Raw genomic sequence first — 17,611 nt, 5'->3', positions numbered from 1 at the left:
CCCAAGTGGTGGCATATTTAATTGTCTGATGGTATGCAAGTTGCCATAACCTGTCACCAGTTTTGTTTGACGCATCTGCTTGAATTCTTGCAATTCTGTTGGATAGGTGTGAAATCTATAAGGGCTGCTTGCCTTGTTCTAATAAGGTTGGCCGGTCCCACAGAAGTGAGGTTCCTGTCTTTCAAGAATCTTAACACCTGTAAGCATTTTAAGACAATCCTAGAATGATGATCATTCGTCTTCAACAGAAAATGAAGCAAATTGGAACAACATCAAAGAAACATGAAAGGGTTGGAGGAGAGCTATACATTCCCATTGTTGCAAGAATTTATTGCCCTGGGCAAAGTACCGGGATACAACGCTTAAACATAAACATGCGGTTCTCTGTTTTGCCGTATAGTTCAAAGATCGGCAAACTCTGGCATATCGGGATAATCAGTGGATTAGGTCTTCTCTTAAACTTGGTTAATGCTCTTGACTGTAAGTGCCATTGTCCACAACAGCTGTAGCTATGGGTATGTAATAAATAATGCTTTGACGCTCTCCTTGCCTGGATCTGTGCGCTAACCCTAGAGATAAGAGCGCTGCACCAAGTGTATCACCTGCAACGTAGTGTGCAACATAATTTCTGGAAATACAGTTCCCACAAGTGTCTTCCAAGGTCCTGTGTGCAAGCTGCGTATGGCTGAATAAGCCGCATAATGCAGCTTCTCTAATGTCCGTGTAGGATAGTATTGCCCCATTTAGTTTGGCTGAGAGGTGATGCCCCATTTAGTCTGCATGGCAGGCTGTGCACACGGAGGGACAACCATGGAGACCTTCAGCTAAGTTTTCCAGCCTAACACCTACCTGCTAAGAAAAGTTATACTTTACTGCAAAGTACCGTTGAGATTCAAAACAAATTGCTTTATAATCTCACCTGGGACATGTGAAATGAGTTGTAAAGAATTTCATGACATGAGCTGCTGCACACAGACCTACATATTCACATCAAGACAGGGGTTCCTAAATGACTACCGTGCGATACACTGATGGCATACAGTAAGGTGGTGTTACCGGGTTATTTTATGCCAGTGTATCTTGCTTGCCTGAAAGTCGACCGAAAGGCTGTTTATGTAGCCATTTGTACATGTGTTTGCCGTGGGGATGCATCCTCTGCCCATGTGCCCCAAAGCAGGGCAAAGGAGTATTATGCACAAGATTTTTCTCTTTAACTTACAGGCAAGTTACATGGAAACAATAACTCTTCAGACTTGAACAAGATAAAACCCAGCATTCACAGAAGTAAATTAAAGCAAAAAATAAAATAATAAAATACACAATTTGCTAAAAGGGGGGCAATAAACCATGATGTTGAACTCCTGACATTAAAATGTAAAGAATGTGAATATCCCTATTCCAGATCCTATGCCAGTGATGGGCAACCTTTTTGGCGTGGTGTGTCAAAAATCGGCAAAAAATCGAGCATAACTCGCGTGGTGTGTCACTTCGACAAAAAAACATAATTTTGCGCAATTTATAGTTTAAACTACAAAAATGTATAATTGCAATATATAATTGTATTTAACCCCTTAAGGACCGGGCTCATTTTTCGTTTTGTACCCTGTGGGACCGAGGCTGTTTTGACACTTTTGTGGTGCTTGTGTTCAGCTGTAATTTTCTCCTCACCCATTTAGTGTACCCACATAAGTTATATATTGTTTTTTTCAGGACAAGATGGGCTTTCTTCAGATACCATTATTTTGATCGTATCATCTTATTTACTATAAAAAAAATAAAAAAAAACATGGTGAAAAATTGAAAAAAAACACATTTTATGACTTTTATTTGAAAAATCTTTTACTCACCTAAAAAAGCAAGTAAAAAAACTAGCTAAATAGATTCTACTACTTGTCCTGAGTTTAGAAATACCCAATGTTTTTATGTTTTTTTGCTGTTTTTTGTAAGTTATAGGGCAATAAGTACAAGCAGCGTTTTATGATTTCCAAATCTTTTTTAACAAATCTGGTCAGTCTGCCTCCATCTCCTCTTTGGAACATCTTTGAAGCCGGTTAACTCAATTTAACCAATTCAAACCATATATTTTTGAAAACTAGACACCCCAGGGTATTCCAAATGCTGTTATTTTAACCCTTTCCATGCACCAATTATACAACTACACTTTGTCAAACTTTGTAATAGTAATTTTTTTTATTTTTTTTCCCACACAAATTGTACTTTAGTTATAGATATACAGGTTCTGGTATATGTCACTGTCAAACAACACCCCAATATGTGTTCAGCAGCATCTCCTGAGTACAGCGATACCCCACATGCATGGGTTTGTCAGATTGTTTGGCTGGTAAAAGGCTACTTTTGGGGCATGCGTAATTCAGGTGGTCATTTGGTCATTCTGCCTCCATCTCCTCTTTGGAATATCTTTGAAGCCGGTTAACTCAATTTAACCCATTCAAACCATATATTTTTGAAAACTAGACACCCCAGGGTATTCCAAATGCTGTTATTTTAACCCTTTCCATGCACCAATTATAGAACTACACTTTGTCAAACTTTGTCATAGTAATTATTATTTTTTTTTTTTCACACAAATTGTACTTTAGTTATAGATATACAGGTTCTGGTATATGTCACTGTCAAACAACACCCCAATGTGTGTTCAGGAACATCTCCTGAGTGCAGTGATACCCGACATGCATGGGTTTGTTGGGTTGTTTCAGATTTAAAATGCCACATTTGGGAAGTGCGCTTTTTTTCTCCATTTTGGTCAGTCATTTTGGATAGGTACACTATGCCTTATCTTTGAGCTAGGCCACTCCAATTTACCCCATCAGCCATTTTTTTTTATATATTAGACACCCCTTGGGTATTTGAAGTGCTTTTATTTTAACTCTTTGTTGAGATTTTTGAGAAATTTTAGCACTTGCTCAAAATAATAAACTTTATTTTTTAATTTTATTTTATTTTTTTTAATACTTTTTTTTTATATATTTTTTTACACATTTTGCTGGTACTGGATGGTTCATCTAGTGACATCACTGCATAATTATTTTTAAATGTTAGCACATTTTTTTTATTTTTTTTTTTCCATTTTTTATGTTTTTTTTTGAATATTTTACTAATCACATAGTGATTAGAAAGCTGGGCTCCATTGACTTGCATGGTTGAATGCAGTACCTGAATTCAACCAGCAAGTGGAGCCAGTTCTCTAGAGGGTCTGGAGACCCTCTAGCAAACTTTTTCGTCTTTATTGTTGTAGTTCCCGGGCCGCCGCCATCTTACTTGATGGCGAAGATCACCGGCAGCGGCGGCTGTGACCGCTCTCCGGAGCGGTCACAGCCCACCCAGAGGTAAGTGTTTGGTGTCGCTGGATGCCTCCCGATCGAGGCATTCCAGCGACACCATTTAAGTTTAGGAGGCGATCGTTGATCGCCTCCTAAACGCTTTTAAAACGGGCGTCCGCCGCCATACAATGTATGGCGGCTGTTGACGCTCCGGGGAGGGGCCAGACATGGCCCCCGATGCCGATCTCGGCCTTGCTGAATGCCTCGACATCGAGGCATTGCAGCAAGGCCGTTTAAGCGAAGAAAGTGATCCTTGATCACTTTCTAAGCTTATTTAATTTTTTGACGGTTCAGGACCGTCAAAGGTCATTTAGTGACCTTCTTGTTATGACAGTCCTGAACCGGCAAAGGTCGCGAAGGGGTTAATAAACCAAAAACAAATTGTTTAACATACCTGCTTAGTAACTACTTACCTTTCAGGAGTCCTGCGGTGGGGGTGCAAGGCCTCTGTCTCCCAGCTCTGCCACTGTATGGAACAGTATAGAGTGATGGGAGTTATGATATATTTTAGAGCATAATTATATAATGAAAAATACATTGGAAATGGTACAGCATAACACCCATCACTCTCACACACTTACCAATCCACACATATATACCAATCCACACATATATACCAATCCACACATATGTACCAATCCACACACATACACCAATCCACACACATACACCAATCTACTCACTGTATGCTTTCCTACCTTTCCTCTTTTCTCCTTACAGCTCCTTTTCCTGCTCTTCGCTCCTCTTCTTCTTCAGTTCTTCTGTCTTCTTCCGAGGGCACGGGGTTCAGAGGGCACGGACAGCGGTGGGCGTGGCTTCAGTGTTGTGCGCCGGGATCTGACAACAAACCCCGGCGCACAACAGCTGTTGCCGCGCGGATCGCAAGGGAGCGGTATCGGAGGTCTTTAACAGACCTCCGGCTCCCTTGAGTGATTTTAAGCCGGGTTCAAGGGAGGGAGGGAGCCCGTGGTCTGTTAAAGACCTCCGATACCGCTCCCTTGCGAGCCTGCTCCTCCAGCGGCGGACTTTACTGTCCGTCTCTGGAGGGGTGCCGGGTGCCAAGTTGGCACCCCCCTGATGAGCGGCACCCGGTGCGGACCGCCCCCCCGCCCCCCGCTAGGTACGCTACTGCACGTAGCGCCCCCCCCCCCCCCCCGTTCCTCCAGCACAGATTCTTTCATCCTCGGCGGCCGTGCAGGAGCCGAGGATGAATCGCAGGAAATCCTGCGCGTCACCCCAAATGGCTACGCGTGTCAGCACTGACACGCGTGTCATAGGTTCGCCATCACTGTCCTATGCCGTACATGCTGATTATCCTTTCCACATAGTTTATTGGTACTTTGTATACCTTTCAATGTGTCAATAAGCCAAGGACAACCACTTTTGTTTAAGCGGTGTGAGGATGACTTAGTGACATATTATTAACTGCGTACCTGGTTTAGAAAATTGCATCTTTGATTAGCAAACGCATTTCCGTGTCGTTTAGGGATGTAGAACAGTGTGTTGTGAGGGAAATCACTTTGTTCATAGGTTAATGGGATGTTTTTGAATGCCTGGAAAGGTTATGGTCCTTGTGTACCCTTGGGTGACAGGTGCTCAGGAAGAAAGGCCGATCTTTAAGGATAAATATATATATATATATATATATAGTTGGGATGAATTTGAGAATCTGTGTCCAAATGGCATGTGAAATTGTATGGACCCCGGTGCATCGGTGCGACCAGAGGGAGGCTGACTTGCCAGATGGGTTGTAACCAGCCAAAAGCGTTCAGCGTCTGCATCTCTTCATAACTGTAATGTCACAGAAAGTTCACAATAAACTTAGTGCTTTTTAACTGCTTGTAAATCAGAAAAGTCCTTATCCACGCTGGAGCAAAGTTACCGGGACATTTGTTGCCACAGTACGTTCTATATTGGAGTATGCGGGTTCTATGTGGTTACTCTAGAACTGTCGCTGTTACAGATTTCAACAAATTCCTTCTCTTATGTAAACGTGTATATTCAAACCACTTTTTTGTGTTTTCTGATAATTACAGTGATTCATTTGGCGATATTTAGTATTAAATAAGGGGCTGTTTGTAAAGTGACGAAACTAGCATATTAAATAATGTCTTGTCCTCCACCCATCACCCTTATAAAAGCAGCCTGAGCTAATCGGTAATTAACAAAAGGGGAGAAAACGTAATGGGAATTAACATTCATCCGGGCCCCGAGGAGAAGTTAAACTGGCCATGTTATACCACAAAAAAAAGGGTTTGTAATGTGGATATGTGTCTTTAGACTATTACAGTCATTGCATATTAGGGCTGCAACTAACGATTATTTTCATAATCGATTAGTTGGCCGATTATTTTGTCGATTAATCGATTAATCGGATAAAAAAATGAATGTAAATTTTTCATTTATTTAAAATAATTTAATAAACAAATGATGTTAAATACAAACAGCAGAATAAAAAAAACTTTAATAAAATGCATTTCTTGTCTTTATTTCCCAACCAGCCCCCCCATTTTATGCACATTTGAGCCCAGGCTTGCCATGCTGCCTCCCAGACATGCCACGCTGCCTCCCACATATGCCACTCCACGCTGCCTCCCACATATACCATTCCACGCTGCCTCCCACATATACCACTCCACGCTGCCTCCCACATATACCACTCCACGCTGCCTCCCACATATGCCACCCCACGCTGCCTCCCACATATGCCACTCCACGCTGCCTCCCACATATGCCACTCCACACTGCCTCCCACATATGCCACTCCACGCTGCCTCCCACATATGCCACTCCACGCTGCCTCCCACATATGCCACTCCACGCTGCCTCCCACGCTGCCTGATACGCCTTATACCCCCTGATACACCACTCCATCCTCCCCAGACATGCCACGCTGCCTCCCAGACATGCCACGCTGCCCTCCCCACATATGCCACTCCACTCTACCCCCAGATATGCCACTGTGGCCCCAGATATGCCTTATACACCCTGATACACCACTCCGTCCTCCCCAGACATGCCACACTGCCCTCCCCACATATGCCTTATATACTGTATATGCCTTATACCCCCAGATATGTCACTCCGTCCTCCCCAGATATGCCTTATACCCCCCCAAGATATCTCATAGTCCCCTCATAGAGTCACAGACCTGTTCACAGCACACTGACACCATACTTTTATAAATAAGTACTGGGTTAATCTTCACTGCCCCCAGGATTTAGATTCCCTTTAGTCTGCCCCCCTTTATCTCTAACTGCACCTTAAGTTAACTTTATTAAATTAACCCTCAGTCCTCATCATTAAATTAACCCTAAACACCCCATTAACCATAACTACCCCTAAATTAACTCTAAATACCCCATCAAAACAACTACCCTAAATTAACCCTAAACACCTCATTAACCACAGCATCCCCTAAATTAACCCTAAAGACCCTGTCAACCACAACAGCCCTTAAATTAACCCTAAACACACAACTGCCTCAAATTAACCCCAAACACCCCATTAACCACAGCTGCTCCTAAATTAACCCTAAACACCCCATTAACCATAGCTGCCCCTAAATTAACCCTAAACACCCTATTAACCATAACTGCCCCTAAACACCCCATTAACCATAACTGCCCCTAAATTAACCCTAAACACCCCATTAACCATAACTGCCCCTAAATTAACCCCCACCTCCCCTGACTTTCAGTAGCCCAAATATTAATGTTATACTTACAGTTAGATGAGTGTCACAGCCATGTGGTTCTGGCCTTCTGGGAGAAGGAAGGGGGCGGGGCCAGTTGTCACAGTGATTTACAGGGAGGGACTGGTAAGTAGGAGCTGCTGCTGTGAGTCAGACTAAACTATTATATAATGAGGGGTGTTTTTCAGAGCGTTTGCTCTGAAAAAACCCTCATTTTATAATCGATAATAATCGATTCAACTAATCGATAATGAAATTCGTTGGCAACGAATTTCATTATCGATTATTATCGATTTTATCGATTAGTTGTTGCAGCCCTATTGCATATGTTTACTTTGTTTGTACAATGAACAGTAAAATGTAATATGTGGGAAAAGTGAGAGATCTGCTTTGACCCAAAGTGTCCAAAACAGTAGCAGCCAACAAGTCTTGAATTTGCCAGGGCATTCTTTAATGCTGGTTGTCCCCCCAAATGTCCCATTTAATGGGACTGCCAGCAGGATAGCAAGCACAGTGCTGACATTTGGCAGGAATTGTGTGACATTGTGCGTGAACACATTTCCCGAGGTGGGACATTGGAATGGCAATAAGCAGTCAACATTTTTGTCTGATCTTTGTTTCTGTCCATTGTGCTGTCATGCTGGGCTCATCTCTAATGGGAACTCTTAAACCTTTATGTTATATGCTTAATGGGTATTTTTTTTTCTTTTTTGTAGATGTGTTGTTGTCCTGTTAAATCCCAGGAAAAACAAACAGTACCACATCTTGAACAGCTCCAGGTGAGTCCTATATTCACTATTCAAGACAAACCTGGGAACGTCCACCCAGTTAACTCTAGTTTTATATGTAATTGCAGTAAGTGAATCCTGTGATTGGTTATAACGCTGGATATCGAGCTGTGGGTTTTGTTTTACTCGTTATGGCTGTGCAGCTGTCAATCTGCCAATGGCCGGTTATATGGTTTTCGGTGTCTGGCACACCAAAAAGTCCTCTGTAGTGAGCCAAGATGCCCCCTCACTTTCTACACTAGCCTCTAGCACTAGAGATTGTTTACACCCTTAGAGTTTCTCTGTAAACCTGCTATAACAGAATTTATGACGTGTAAGCTTTTTACATACAGAAACATAGTAAGTGTGTTAATGTTTGCACTAAACGTTGCATACAAGATTAAGAATTACAATTGAGCATAATCCAGAATGAGAGAATTTTCCAAACAACCTCGCTAGACAAAGCATATTAAAGTACTCGGTAAGAACGTTAATATGCTTTAATTTGCTTTGCTGTACAGTAATGTGCCCTTCTGACTTCTGGAATTCCCACCAGTATTTACTGCTTGCAGGAAAGCACTCAGTTTGCGCAGACAGTAGGATAGATACCCAAGTATATACAGTAGAAAGAGTTCTGATTGCTCTCTGCGTTTGGAATCAAAGAAACATTAATTAACATTCAGCCATTCTGTGCATATAAGGGCCTCCAGTGTATCTTCTAGGAAGCAAGATGTCTTTGTTAATGTTCTTTATTCACCAAAAGTTTAGACATGCAAAACAGACAAGCTGCAAATTACATTAATTCCTTTAGACAGCTGATCAATGTCTATTTTATCAATTCGAAGTATTGTATTGAAATATGTCCCATAGGTAATGGGAGATCGTATAGCCCTCTTACGCTAACACAAAAAAGCATTTAATGGTTGAGAGGTTGCTGACTGGTTTTCGTAACCCTCCTGTGCTTTTTTTTTTGTTTGTTTGTTTTTTTTGTCACAAGGACATGTCCCTCATCCATGTTGTTGTTGTTGTTGTTGTTGTTGGATATTTACTCATTTGACCTTAATTATTTTTGTCACGGTACTATTTTATGTTGTCTCCAGAGGCTATAAATTGCCTGACATGGCCGGCTAGTGACTGCGAGGACTTTTTAAAAAATTTTAAACTCTCATAACCCCATGGGGTGATGTAAGGGCGTAAAAACAAGATAGTCATAATGCTCCATGAGTGCTCCTGGCCTGAGCAATGAAAAGAATGCATCACACCAGGTTCTGTGCTGACGGGACAAAGACATTAGAGGCCTGGAAAAGGTAATAGTGCATACCTGACCTGCTGCCCTCCGACTGCTCATGGAATCCATGTAACTCGCTGATCTTGTGGCCTTTTGTTGATCAGTTTGCGTTTAGATTGTGTATTCAGACCGTGTCCTTCGCTTACTTCCTGTCTGACATGAGGCTGAGTCCATGGGCCTGTCCTGGGCCACACCCCTTTCACTGATAGCCACGCCCCTCACACAGCTAGCTTCACCCCCAGGAGAGGGCTTCAAATAGCTCCATGTGCCTCTTTCAGTCATTGTTACCCAATGAGTTAGATGCGAGGCAAATGCACAGCAATGTGGTTCCCCCTTTCCATGGATTTGCAAGGGGACAAATCGGTTAAAGAGGACATTGTTATGTGCGTTAAAGTTAGACCCCCCTGTGTAACTCTCATGTGCTGTAGTGCTGGCTGGCGGTGATCATGTATGCATGCACACTACTGCAACTGGGAGGGGGACAGACAAATGCATCTCCTGCAAGCTGAAAAAGGTGACACAAGGATATCATGTACATTAAAAAAGATTGCTGGAGTGTGCCTTTAAGAGATAAACATCTTCATAACATGTCAGAAATAAATATCCTCTTCCACCTACTCTGCTTAATTCCCTATACTGTCAAATGCCTTTTTAATCGAGTAAAAGGCTTCCCTTTTCATACATTTTCCGGGAATGTTTAATGGTCATGTGCCGCTAACACAGACTCTGAAGAAAGTGGGTCAATGGCCCTTTCAAGAGATGAAACCATTGGTGTGAAAACAGAATTCGCAGAATGGACTGGAGAGCTCAGCTCATCTTTTCAATGAGTGGACCAGAGTTTTGTATTAAGTCTCCATTCACTAACAATGAGCCAATGAAAACATGCCACGGTACAACAGTTTAGAAAATGGTGTACTATGGGTAACATTAAAGATTTTGCTGTAGTAGGATAAAAAATGCAGCATGGTGTTACGAGTTAAAAGTCTAGCTTCCACTGATAAAGGATCTCTGTGTTTTTACATCAGTTGTAAAGTTCTTCCTAGATGTTGTACTTTTTGATAGAAAAGTATTCGGACGCAGAGCCAGTCATTGTAAAAGAAACAGGACCAGCTTTTGTGGCTGAGAATATTGATTGTTTTTTTTTTTTTCTTTGTAGGAAGACTATCACGGCTCTGGCCTTTTCTCCAGATGGCAAGTTTCTGGTAACAGGAGAAGTGAGTATTTTAACGTATCACCTAATGTAACTGTAGCCCATACTATTTAGGGTACAACATTTAAATAACATTTTTTAGATAATGCATACACAAGGCTGGATAAATAAGTCCAGTTTCTTACAGATTTTGGCATTGGTATTAATGAGAATTCTCATAGGCATCACTGGGAAAGTTACCTAGATAGCTGCTTCTTGGTGAGCTGAGCCAGACAGTAATTTTAGCTCACAGGACGTCGGTTTGGCGTGGCAGAAAGTACAAGGGTCATCTGGGGGCTCCGATCCTGAAAATGGACAGGTGGACGGATGCCACAGAGCCATATGTGTAACAGTCTTGGAGTCCGACTTGTCCCACCACCTTACAGTGAGCAGTCTTAGACGCAATAGTCATGCCTATGTGTGTAAATAAACACAAATCAGGCTGCTTTGCTCGCTCACATTTTTTCTTGGCAGCCAAGACAGGCATGTACTCCTTCCCTTATAGTTACCGATGTCGTCATCCCATAACGTGTTTCATTATCTCCCACCTAGTCTTCTAGGAATTGGGATGTTACGTCACCCTGGATTCCTCTCTCTACGTGTCAAGCTACGGTTATTTCCGACCTTTTATTGCATTAATATTGATGAAAGTCCTACAGTCTGGACAATGCTTGTCTTGTGATTCTGTTGCTCATTGTCCATTGTAATGGATTATTGTGAGAAGGCTTTACACATTTAGTATGCTTCTCTAATTAAATGCTACAGTATTTTTTAATTCTATATTTTTCCAAGGTCGTAGTGGAAACCTCCCAGAACAGATGCAGAATAAAAAAATTGGTTTCTCTGTTGCCATTTTACAGCCTCAGAGCCATAAATAAATCGGAAGTATCTGTATTTGCGCAGTTAGGAGCAATTAATATGAAACATTTTAACCTTGGATAAAGATCTCTTATCGCTGTGTGTGGCAAATCTGTTACAAATTATTGCTTGCACCTTTTGACTAGTTTCATGGTGTATATTTTTTCTAATATTGAACTTTTTTTTTTGTTAATCACTTGCTTGTTAAATCATCCCTAATGGTATTCTACCAAGCACAATCTGTTGCGACATACAATAATAACTGTGATTACAGATGTTTCTCAACAATTGTTATCCTGCTGTTGTAGTGATAAAACCCCTCATCTGTTATATCCTCGTGTACGATCATTTTTCTTTCTCTGTATATTATTTTCTCTAGTGTGGGCACATGCCTGCGGTGCGAGTCTGGGATGTGGCTGAGCGAACCCAGGTGGCTGAGCTTCAGGAACACAAATATGGAGTCGCCTGCGTGGCCTTCAGTCCCAGCTCCAAGTACATCGTGTCAGTGGGTTACCAACATGACATGATCGTCAATGTGTGGTCTTGGAAGGTGAGTCTTGAAGAGCAACAGAATCTTTTCTCTCAATCCCCGGAGGGAAACGTGTGCTTCCTGGTGCACCTGTACATTTAGCCAAAACTCTACATTGTGGACAAATCTCCATATGCAATTTGTTTATAACTTTTACAGGCATCTATTGTCCCAGCCATCAATGCCATTAGAGGGTGAATTCCATATCGTTACGGCTCTTACTATTTCCATTAACGAAGGTAAAAGGGCCCAACGTTCTTCTCTTTCAGAAAAATGTGGTGGTTGCAGCAAACAAAGTCTCGAGCAAAGTGACAGCCGTCTCCTTCTCCGAGGACAGCAGCTACTTTGTCACAGCTGGAAACCGTCATGTCAAGTTTTGGTATCTAGACGAAGCAAAGTCATCCAAGGTTAGTGTTAATTTTAGCCGTTATCAAAGCAATCATGTCGGTGGACAAACTTACATAGCGAGTGGGCTAATAAAATTGCAATTCTTTCTCGGTTTGAAAGTGGTAAATTTTGTATTCTGCATATTGAAGACCATTTTAGGGAAGCAAGTTACTAATACACTGTGCTTTTGATCTTGGTGCTTTTTGATGTTGGATATGGCAAGGCATTTATAGTATACAGATAGACTACAATATTAACATGGTGAATGGGAGGGCAGTTAACCCCTTAACGTCCATTGCCGGGTCAGGCACGTCATGCAAAACGGTCACTTAACGACCTATGACGTGCCTGACACGTCATGAGACTTAAACAAGCTTAGAAAGTGATCAATGATCACTTTCTAAGCTTAAACGGTGTTGCTGTAATGCCTCGTTGTCGATTCATTCAGCAACACCGAGATCGGCATGATGGGGCATGTCTGGCCCCTCCCCGGGGCGTCAACAGCCGCCATACATTGTATGGCGGCGGACGCCCGTTTTAAAAGCGTTTAGGAGGCGATCAACGATCACCTCCTAAACGTCAATGGTGTCGCTGGAATGCCTCGATCAGGAGGCATCCAGCGACACCAAACACTTACCTCTGGGTGGGCTGTGACCGCTCCGGAGAGCGGTCACAGCACGCTGTCTTCGCCATCCGCAAGATGGTGGCGGCCCGGGAAAAAGAATAATAAAGTTTTAAAAGTTGGCTAGACGGTCTCCAGACCCTCTGGAGAACTCTGGCTCCACTTGCAGGTTGAATACAGGTACTGCATACAGGTACTGCATTCAACCATACAAGTCAATGGAGCCCAGCTTTCTAATCACTATGTGATTAGTAAAATATTAAAAAAAAAAGAAAAAGCTTAAAAAAAAACATGGTAACATTTAAAAATTATTATGCTTTAGAGGAACTATCCAGTTCCAGCAAAATGTAAAAAAAAAATTCCAAAAAGAGTAAAATAAATAAAATTAAAAAATAAAGTTTATTATTATGAGCAAGTGCTAAAATTAGTGCTGTATCTTCCCAAAAATCCTGACATGGAAAAATTTAAATAAAAGCATTTAAAATACCCAAGGGGTGTCTAATTTAAAAAAATGAATGGTTTGATGGGGTAAATTGGAGTGGCCAGGCTCAAAGATAGGGCATAGGCACAGACTGACCGAAATGGGGGAAAAAAAAGCGCACTTCCAAAATGTGGCATTTTAACCCCAAACACCAGACAAACCCATACATGTGGGGTATGACTGAACTCGGGAGATGTTCCTGAACACATATTAGGGTGTTGTTTGATAGTGACATATACCTAGAGCTATAAATTTATACCCAAAGTACAATTTGCGTGAAAAAAATACAAAAAAAATACTACCACAAAGTGTGGCAAAGGCTGGTGGTAGAATCTGATGCATGGAAAGGGTTAAATACTACCATTTTAAGTACCTTGGGGTGTCTAGTTTTCAAAAATATATGGTTTTATGAGGTAAATTGTAGTGGCCAGGCTCAAAGATAGGGCATAGGCACAGACTGACCAAAATAGGGAAAAAAAAAGCGCACTTCCCAAATGTGGCCTTTTAACCCCAAACAGCAGTCAAACCCATGCATGGGTGGTATCACTGTACTCGAGAGATGTTGTTGAACACATATTAGGGTGTTGTTTGATAGTGACGTATACCTGGAGCTATAAATGTATACCCAAAGTACAATTTGTGTAAAAAAAAAAAATACCAAAAAAATACTACCACAAAGTGTGGCAAAGGCTGGCGGTAGAATCTCATGCATGGAAAGGGTTAAAATACTAGCATTTGAAATACCTTGGGGTGTCTAGTTTTCACAAATATATGGTTTGATGGGGTAAATTGAATAAGCCGGTGTCACGGTCAGGACTACTTGCCAAGCCGTGACTGTGTGGAGGGCGTGGGCATGAAGGGGTTAATAGCACCAGGCCTCTGGATTTACTAACTTGACCCCTTAACAAGGCATAAGTTACACCAAATTAACCCCCAAATCCTGCCTGTATCCCCCCAGGTAGTCTGCCACCACTCACGATTTTGATACCGGATTCGTGAGAAATCCGAATTAGAACCTTTATCTCTATATATATATCAACCCACCCCGGGCAAACAACATATATATCCTGTAGAACTCAATAACAATATGGTAACGTGTTATCCTCTCTTAGGGTTTGTGGATATCGATACTAGAGCCCAAAGACAGACTTAGATTATGAATATTTTAATAACAAAAATACAAAGATTACACAGTGCCAGAATTACAAAAAACAAGACATACAAAAGAAAATAAAACAGGCAAACAGTTCTTAAAAACAAAGGGACTTAAACACAGGACCCTCACTCACGAGTTTCTCCAAGTAGGCCTGTGGGAACTCCTTAAGTCCAGACGGTTCTTACGATGTTGTTCCGATCAGAGTATATCATGGAGTTCTGCTTTGAGGTCGCTGGATTGTCCCTAAATCAGACTTTTGCAAGCAAACGCCCCTCTGACCACATGACTGATTATATGGCACCACCCCCAAGAATCAGGTCCCATCTTTGATGTGCCAATAAGTTATGGTGGGGTAAAGGTGATGGAACCCCCCCCCCCACTTAAGATAGGAATGGAATTCCTATAACTAAGGATCCTTATCAGTTAGGCCATGAATCACCACAGGGGTCCTTTGGGAAGATGACACCTCTAGCCAGAACAGATACAGAGGGCATACACAAAGAAACACATTTACATCAACCTCAGATTAACTCATTGAGTGCTTAAACAAAGAAACTAACCACCTCTGCTGGGTTACCCTTCCATGCATCCACTACATTATATGAGTTAATCATGACAGCCGGCTTCAAAGATGGTCCTATTAGGACATGGGGGCAGAATGACCAGATGTAAAAGTTCCAAGTTAAAAAATGTGCACTTCCTAAATGTGGCGTTTTACCTCCCAAACAAACCCATGCATGAGGGGTATGACTGTACTCGGGAGATGTTGCTGAACACATATTGGGGTGTTGTTTGAAAGTGATGTATACCAGGAGCTGTAAATCCATACCTGAAGAGCAATTTTAGCCATAAAAAACACAAAATAAATTACTACCACAAAGTTTGACAAAGGCTGATGGTAGAATTAGTGCATGGAAAGAGTTAAAATTGTAGCATTTGAAATACCTTGGGGTGTCTAGTTTTCAAAAATATATGATTTGATGGGGTAAATTGCATTGGCCGGCTTCAAAGATACCCGAAATGGCACATGGGGGGGAAGAATTACCAGATTTGGAAAAAATGGTTTTGAAATAGCAAAACGCTACTTGTACTTAATGCTCCATAACGTGCAGAAAAAAGCAAAAAAACAAAAAAACACTGGGTATTTCTAAACTCAGGACAAATAGTAGAATGTATTTAGTAGGTTTTTTCATTAGCTTTTTTGGATGAGTAAAAGATTTTTGGGGTAAAAGTCAGAAAATGTGTTTTTTTTTTTGTTTTTTTTTTTTTACATTTTTCATCATATTTTATTATTTTTTTATGGGAAATTAGATAATATGATTAAAACAATGGTATCTGAAGAAAGCCCTTCTTGTCCTGAAAAAAACAACATATAATTTGTGTGGGTTCACTAAATGAGTGAAGAGAAAATTACATCTAAACACGAACACCGCAAAAGTGTTAAAACAGCCTCGGTCCCAATGGTACAAAAGGTAAAACACAGCCTGGTCCTTAAGGGGTTAAATATTGCATGAGTATATTTGGATGTTTTAAAGTTTAAAGTTTTACCAGCTTTGACTCTGAATTCAGATTATATGCAGTCCATCATCACAGTGCTGATGAAATATATTTTAGGATGTCTCAAAGCAAAGAGTGTAATGTGTAATGGTGCCCTGATCCATTTTTGCAGGTTAATTCAACGATTCCTCTACTTGGCCGCTCTGGGCTCCTGGGAGAGCTCAGGAACAATTTCTTCACTGATGTGGCGTGTGGCAAGGCAAAGAAAGCAAGCAGTACGTTCTGTATCACGTCCTCTGGGCTCCTGTGTGAATTTAATGACAGGAGACTGTTGGACAAATGGGTGGAACTCCGGGTAAGTGTCGGCACTGAATGGGATACTCTGGGCAAACAAATTGGACATCTGATGTAGATTCAAAGACTAAAGTGCTAAATGTAGTGACCCTGATAAAAGGCATAGTGTTACAAGCTTTGAAGCTTGCTTTTTAAAATGTTCTTCTGGTACCAGTTGTATAGCTCTGGCACTGTCTATCGCCGTTATCGCAGCACATAAACACAGGGACTTTTAAATTTCCCTGCCTGATGCTGTCCTATGTTTCAAGCCACTAGCTTTTCTTTATGGTTGATTTCTGTAAATTGTAGCTACTATTTACTGTCTACCATGTCAGAGTACTGTATGGATCCCATTTACCAAGAAATGACCCTTTTTTCACTCAGACCACTGTGGCAAACTGCATTCTAGTGAACCAGGACTACATTTTCTGTGGCTGTGCGGATGGCACTGTACGCATTTTCAACCCAAACAACCTGCACTTTCTCAGCACTATGCCAAAACCTCATCGTCTCGGGATGGACATTGCCACGGTCACTGAAGCAAGGTGAGACCTATCTGCGCTCTCTGAATCTCATCTGAGCTATCCACGTTTTACAGGCAATGGGCTGTGGCTGCACAGTTAAGACATATGATTGATAACACACAGGCTGTCTGAAGCCTATCTCACAGTTTCACTGTGACTCGTTGGATACGATCACTTGGTGCGAGAATCTGAATGGAAGAGCTCCAGAAGGAATGGTTATATATGTATATATACTTTATTCTTTAACTTTAGAGGTCCTCAAAAGTGGCGCAGAGCAGCACTAACATAAAATAAAGCCGTTTCGGTCCAGTGGCTTCACTTGGCAATAGTCTCACATTGTCTTGTGGGCATTGATACCTCCAAAGTGCTGGCAACTGAGGTCTCCAGCCCATAAGTCTGTAGGTTGAAGCTGCTGCATAGTGGCTTATAGCGGGAGGGCTTCCAGGGCTCCATTACAGATTGATTTTCTTTTAAAACAGTACTTTTGTGTCTCTTATTCTGCCAATTGGCGTGGGCACATACAAATGTTTCAAAACATGACAGATTCTCTGTAAAGGTTGGACAGTAGTTGGTTTTGTTCATTAAACTATGCAGTTTTATGTGAATTGAACATTTCTAAATCTTGACTGCTCTTTCCATTAATCTAATCTGGGGCTGCAGCCCTTTTGAGTATCCGTAAGACGAATCCATATATCTCAGCCTGCAGGCAGGTTACATTTACAAAGGTTATTAATGCATCTGGGGAGTTGTAAAAAATGGGGCAGAGTGAGTTCCTTAAATGAAGGGAATTCACGCTGCCAATTTCTGCTCTATTTGTCTCCGGGTGAAACAGGCTCTCTTTTGATCCATGAACTCTGCGTGTGGGTTTCTTCTCTCCTGAACCCCGGCCCACAGCTGCACGTTTTGGCTTTCAATAGATTCAGTGTCTCTCTATTTGGGTAGTTT

General features: G+C 41.6%; 1 protein-coding gene across 2 annotated transcripts in view; it reads left to right on the top strand.

Annotated features, from left to right (window-relative positions):
* MAPKBP1 (mitogen-activated protein kinase binding protein 1) overlaps window positions 1–17,611 on the top strand; it is a 59,301-nt gene that overhangs the window by 23,944 nt on the left and 17,746 nt on the right. For both annotated transcript variants that reach the window (XM_053474681.1, XM_053474680.1), the window contains exons 3-8: window positions 7,752–7,814; window positions 10,247–10,304; window positions 11,517–11,687; window positions 11,936–12,073; window positions 15,982–16,164; window positions 16,527–16,687. In XM_053474681.1, the coding sequence (XP_053330656.1) occupies window positions 7,752–7,814; window positions 10,247–10,304; window positions 11,517–11,687; window positions 11,936–12,073; window positions 15,982–16,164; window positions 16,527–16,687 (774 nt within the window). The remainder of the gene's footprint in view (window positions 1–7,751; window positions 7,815–10,246; window positions 10,305–11,516; window positions 11,688–11,935; window positions 12,074–15,981; window positions 16,165–16,526; window positions 16,688–17,611) is intronic.

Source organism: Spea bombifrons, chromosome 9 (genome assembly GCF_027358695.1).
Source record: "Spea bombifrons isolate aSpeBom1 chromosome 9, aSpeBom1.2.pri, whole genome shotgun sequence".
NCBI lineage: Eukaryota > Metazoa > Chordata > Amphibia > Anura > Pelobatidae > Spea > Spea bombifrons.
This window is presented reverse-complemented; position numbering and strand designations above follow the sequence as displayed.